Source organism: Mesoplodon mirus (genome assembly GCF_964341445.2).
Source record: "Mesoplodon mirus genome assembly, chromosome: 10".
Lineage (NCBI taxonomy): Eukaryota > Metazoa > Chordata > Mammalia > Artiodactyla > Ziphiidae > Mesoplodon > Mesoplodon mirus.
In genome coordinates this window covers 11,816,199-11,822,198 of record NC_138986.1, presented here as the reverse complement: position 1 = coordinate 11,822,198, position 6,000 = coordinate 11,816,199, and the positions used below count along the sequence as shown (strand labels likewise).

Sequence of the window (6,000 nt, the reverse complement as noted above, 5' to 3'; positions counted from 1 at the left end):
TATAAGTGTCAAGATGATCACAGATCAAAATGTGATAGTAATGAAAAGTATTTGTTAAAAGAGAGTGAGAAAGAATGTGGAATCAAGAGAAGAAGGAAGGAAAGAAGGAGAGGCAAACAGAATTTAGTCGTATTGAAAAGCATACGTCACACAAGCTCTAAAAAAAATCACACTTCTAGCCACTACTAGTCATGCTTAGATTAGAACATTGTCTCATTTTAGTCAACACGTTTTAAAAGGATGTGAAGAAATGAAAATGGATTTGAGGAAGGGCAACAAGAATGATTGAAGTGCTAGGGTAGATATCCTAGGCTGAAAAGTTAAGAGTTCAGTATTGTTTGGACTAGAAAAGGGATAGGTAAAGGATGATCTTATTATCATTTTCAAGTATAGAAAGGATTTTTGTGAAAGATAACCTCCATTGGTGATTTCTCAGATCTATAGAGGATGAAAAAAAAGCACAAAGGAGCTTAAGTTTAAAGCAGAAAAGATCAGGTTTGGATACAAGGCAGATGTCTCTGCCATCAGGGAGATGAAATTTGAAATGACTTCTAAAGGAGGCTTCGAGCCAAGCAGCCATGCTGGTCTCCACTTGGACATATTGTTAAGCATGAAAACAAGCTTGGGAAAGATGACCTATATCAGGGCTCAGCAAACTACCTCCTACAGGCCAAATCTGGCCCACCGTTTTTTGGACAGCCCATGAACCAAGAATGACTTTTACATTTTTAAATTGTTGAAAACGAATCAAAAGAAGAATATTTCATGACAGAAGAAAAATACTGTGAAATTTGATTTCGGTGTCCATAAATAAAATTTTGCTGGAACACAGCCATGCCCATTTGTTGAGGTCCTGGGGCTACTTTGGTGCTTGTAATGGCAGAGTTGAGTAGTTGCCACTGAGACCATGTGGTCCACGGAATCTGAAATAATTATTACTTGGTCCTTTATGGGAAAAGTTTCCCAACTCTTGACCTATATGATTGTAGCCGCTTACACAACATGTGGATTTTTTCCTCCAAAGTCTAGAAGCTTTCTCGGTTATAATGAAAATGAATGCCCCTGGGGTCAGCTGATGAATATAAGCGGCACATTCTTTGAATTATCTTTGAGAGAGCTTTGGGTCCACAGAAGAACACTCCAATGTTACTGCTGCAATAGAGGTAAGAAAAGGGTAGAACGTGTTACACAGGGCAAGGCCAGCCAGGAACCAAGACAGAATGGTACAGTCCGTGAGTAGCCGTGGTTGTGACTTTATGTATTTGTTTTTCTCCACCCACTTCCTTTCTTCCTAGACTCTTTTCTCCTACTTTCAGTACCACGTTCTCCCACAGGTTCCCAGAGTGCTGTTATGCCCTGCATCACACAGGTAGGTGAGACCAAGAAGACTGAGGCTGGCCAGGGCCATGAGGGCAGGTGAGGGCATTTCAATATAGAGGTGAGAACGCCTGGAGTTTTGGTCCACGTCTTGGATTGGCGATTAGAATGTAAGCTCCCTGAGAGCAGGCACCTGGTCTGTTTTACTCATCACTGTAATCCTACCGCTCGGAATAGTATCCAGCATAGAGGAGACACTCAATACATGTTTGTTGAAGGAACGAATAAAGGGCTTTGCTCATTACTATCTGCGGGGTCTTGAGTAAGACTCTAAACCTCAATCTCCGCATGATTAAAGCCAAGTTAATAACGACTACGTGGTATGTTTTCTCCAAAGCAAAATGAGATGATGCGTTCCAAAAGGTTTTAAAAGTGTTAGTTATTACTGTTATTCAACCCTGCCTTTTCATAGTTGATAACATTTACACAAAAGTTCTAGCAACTTAGTTTATTTCTCCCTTTGGAATTACTTTACTTTTCAAGGAAGGTCAAAAAGAAGAGGTGGAAAGGAAAATCACATGGCTGAAAATGGAGTCACCCCAAAGTTGTCATCTCTAATTATGGCATTTCAGAAAACAGTGTTGAAGAGGTGTTTTTGCATATAGTGACTATCCCAGGGCTGCTCAACTCTCTTGTAAACACAACTGCCAGCTCTCGTTATATATAAACAATGAGTCAGCACCAGGATTCAGGTTGTCTCCAGGAATCGGGAGGGGCCTGTCTCTACAGGGACTTATAGAGACCATGTTTTCCCCTTAGCTTGCATTGTACTATTCCCTGTAGTATTTTTGCAATCTCTGGCACAAGCTTAATTAGTTGCTCTAGTCTGGATCAAAAGTTCTCCTACTTTGCTGTGCATAAAGTTATCTAGGCAGATGATTAAAACATAGAGTCCCAGGCTTGAATCCAAGGAATGCATTTTTAGCAAGGCCCCCAGGTGACATTAAAGCACATGGCAGTATGAGCTACACTTTGATAAACACTATCTTAGAGAAATTCCTCAGACTCCGGGACTGGCTCATTACACCACCTTTACCTCCTCAGACCGTTTTTGTTGGGAAATGCCTCTACAGTCTCATTCTTCTTAGCTTGTATATTAATATGATTCTCTGCCATGTATTGAATCCACATTTAATTATGTGTTCCAGGACCATAATATCCATGGTAGAAATTGATGGTTCAATTACATTTCAAACTCTAGCTTCAAAGGAACTTATCAAGTGGATTCATTTGTAAATGATGGTATGTTTAAAATGTATAAGTATTATTTTTAAAGACATCATTCCCATGGCTAAATTTGAGAAAATACTTTTTCAGAAAGTATTGCCCACTGGAAGAGTTATGTTTATGACTTAATGAAGCACTTTCAAGGTGTTTATGGAAATATCACCCAATGGTTAAGAGTGCTACTGGTCCCACCACTTCGTTGCTGGGAAACCTAGGGCATATGTTAATTCATCTCTTAAAAGCCCCCCTTTCTTTATCTCTCCATGGGGACAGTTCTACGCCAAACTCCTAGCGCCTCTGTGAGGGTCAGGCCAGACGTAGCACACGGTGAGCTCTTGGGAACCGTCGTCTTATGTTATGACCCACACGATGTCTGCCTGCTCCACGAGGCTGACCACAAGATGCGATGTGGGGTGTTAACCCAGCAGTGATTACAGACTTCCTGGATCAGCACTCTTGCACTAGGTTTTTTGAGTTCTGGACTGCAACATTTTGAATGATACATGGGTCAGGCAAAACGCTTCCCAGTGGGGAGTCTGCTGTCCTGAGGCATCCTGCATCTATATATTCAAAGACATTGTTATGGGTGGTGATATTTTTCCATTAGTGTAGGTGTCACCAAAGAGATTGCCCACTGGCCCATTCCCAACAGGCGAAGATTGCCCTTTTGTTTGCAGCCATGGTGACTGTTTGCAGATCGTGAAGATGCTCTTTGCTGCTCTGCCTTTAAGACTCCATTTCAAAGGATTCTGATTGCTGGCTGCCAGGTGTACCACTGGTGTCCTCAGCAGTTCACAGTCACCCTGCCTCTTGTGAAGTTGTGGCTACTACATTACACAGCTGAGTACACACGTTTCTGTATTTATGTAACTGTCATGGTTATGCAATGACCAAAAAGTCTCACAAAGGCCATTCATTATCTACCTTCCACTAAGGCGGGAAGGCCGGTGGTTCACTAGCTCTCTCTGCATCACTGTCCCCACACATGGCATTCTTTTGCTTGTCTTGCTTCCCCTCCTCGGCGTTTGTGGTTTCAAATATGGAGCTTTCTCATCACGAAGGCTTACTGTGAAGCATGGAGCTGAGAAGCCCCACAAAGTGGTTAAGGCACAGATGCCACAGCATTTTTTTTTTCTCTTATGAGGCAACGGACAACTGCAACAGAACCCTAATGGGGTTGGTAAAGAAAAAATTCTTCTATAAACTTTAATTATCCACGATTGCGCAGAATGAAAAAAAAAAGATTCTCTCTAAAAGAAGTATAAAAACACAAGGCATTATTCTTCAGTTTACAGCCTGCAAGCTGCAGAGTTTGCACACACGGGAGGCACTGGATCAGGGACAACATTAGCGGCATTGATCAGTCTGGGCTGCTGACTTTCATAGGAAAAGGACACATTTTACACAAGCTGCAAAGATGGTTAACATGAACAGCATTATTTTTAGCTCTGATAAACAATAAAGAAAATCCTCCTGTCCCCCTCTTATTTGCTAGATAACTATTGTGCTTTTTTTTGTGGGCTTGATGCATTTTTCAGAACAGTTCAGCGATGCCATGCCTGAAAGGCAGCCAAAATGTCACCTCCCAGGAGATTTCCGCCCAGCAGATATATGGGAGAGTGGGTGTGCTTGGGAGTAATCCCACCATCTTGCTGACTTCCCAGGTTCTGCTGCCTTGAGCCCTGCTCTCTTTAAATTGTATGTTTGCTTTTCTGTGTTGGCTTTTATGCTTGGTAAGTTATAACCCTGTAGGGGCAGACCCTAAACCCCATTTAAAAAAAATCAAATTACTTTATGCCCTGAGTGCATTCTGCAAATAAAATCGATAAACAGAAGCTTCCCATGGATTTATGGAGGCTTAGAAAGAAGACAACAAGAGCTACAAGCTCGGTATCAGACAATGGACACAACTTCTGGTTAATCTTTCCTAGAGAATGTTTTTCATTAGAAATGCCTCCAAATGATTCAGCGCATAATTATATTTTGTACAACACCTTCTTTTTCATAACCACAGATGATAATTGTGTTGGCCTTTTTTTTTTTTTAAACCCATCTCCCAACTGATTTGTAGCAGCCTGCTCTACTACTTTTCTCTGCATCCTAATTACTCAGCTGTTGATTAGGGGCTACAGGCGTCCCTAATGGTGCTTTGCTCATGGCTGAGACACTTCTCTAGCTCTTTCCACCAGCTCCATCTTCTTTGGCGAGTCAGCACTCTTGTCCTAGCTTCCTCATCCCTCTTGGGGTCCCTTCACTTGCTGAAGCTGGTTACTGTGCTTGGCTCTGAGGAGCACAGATAAAGTTGCTGCCCTTGAGGATGTCACGGTTAAAGAGGGGAGAGAAATGAAAGCAGTTGACTCGTGGTATTGGATCCCTGGGAATGGTAGAGCCATGTTTCTGCCAATCTTGTCCCCTCCCCTTCTCTGATAAAACACTAAAAAATATACACCTTCACACTGAAATACTTCACCCAGAAATATCCAAATATTTTTGCCATATCTAATGATTTCATAGATAATATCACCAAAGAAAATTTGCAGAATAGTGATAAATCCACCCTGTGCTCACCCACCTCCCTAATCCCACCTGCCACAAATGGAATAGTGCCAGTAATTTTCATTGAATCTTCACTTGATTATAACTGGAGGGCTGGATGTCCTCTGGTGCAAAGGTATATTTACGTATGCTAATAATATCCAGTCATAAGTTTATGGTGGCTTTCTTTTTCTTATGAAGCTATAATTTATTTTGTGTGGGATTTCCATTTAAGTCTATTTCTTTGAATATTCTGAACAATTTAGTCATGTAAGGAATGTTTAGGATATCCTTTTAGATAGGCAGACTTGTGTGCTATAATCAGAATGTTAATTTCTTAAAAATATCATTTGAAAACATTTTGCACATATGCACGTACAAATGAGAATTGGAGGGTGTGCACACAAGCAAATGTGGTTCCAGATGGACACATTTACTCGATTTAGTATAAAGGTATTTTTATATTTCTGAAAACAATGGGTGTTCTAAAATACATTCATGCAGCATGGATTAGAAGCTCCCAATCTTATGGTAAATTGGCACCTTCCTTCACAGTTGGGCTGGGTTGTGCTGTTCTAACAAATGGTAGTATTCTTCTTTATTTTTTCCTTCAAGAGAAAAGAAACACTTCTACTGAAGTTATGAAAAAAAATGGCCAAACCTTCAAAGTTTTTATGGTAATTAGTTGCATAAAGTTTTATGCCTAAAAGGCATGGTGAAGTTATTAGTAGATAAGTCAAAAGTGGCAAACTATAAATATTATGTGAAATGTAAGATCGAAGATTGAAGTCTTATGGAATCATTTTATTCAATTAATTAAAAACAACTGATCTACAAATCCAGAAGGTTGGGTACACACAT

The 6,000-nt window shown here is 40.6% G+C and overlaps 1 protein-coding gene across 1 annotated transcript in view; it reads right to left on the bottom strand.

Moving 5' to 3' along the window:
* Positions 1 to 1,025: 1,025 nt before the first annotated feature.
* NOX3 (NADPH oxidase 3) overlaps positions 1,026 to 6,000 on the bottom strand; it is a gene marked incomplete at its 3' end in the record, with an annotated part of 57,954 nt that continues 52,979 nt past the window's right edge. Inside the window, exon 13 of the mRNA XM_082634108.1 lies at positions 1,026 to 1,152. Coding sequence (XP_082490234.1) covers positions 1,026 to 1,152 — 127 coding nt within the window. The remainder of the gene's footprint in view (positions 1,153 to 6,000) is intronic.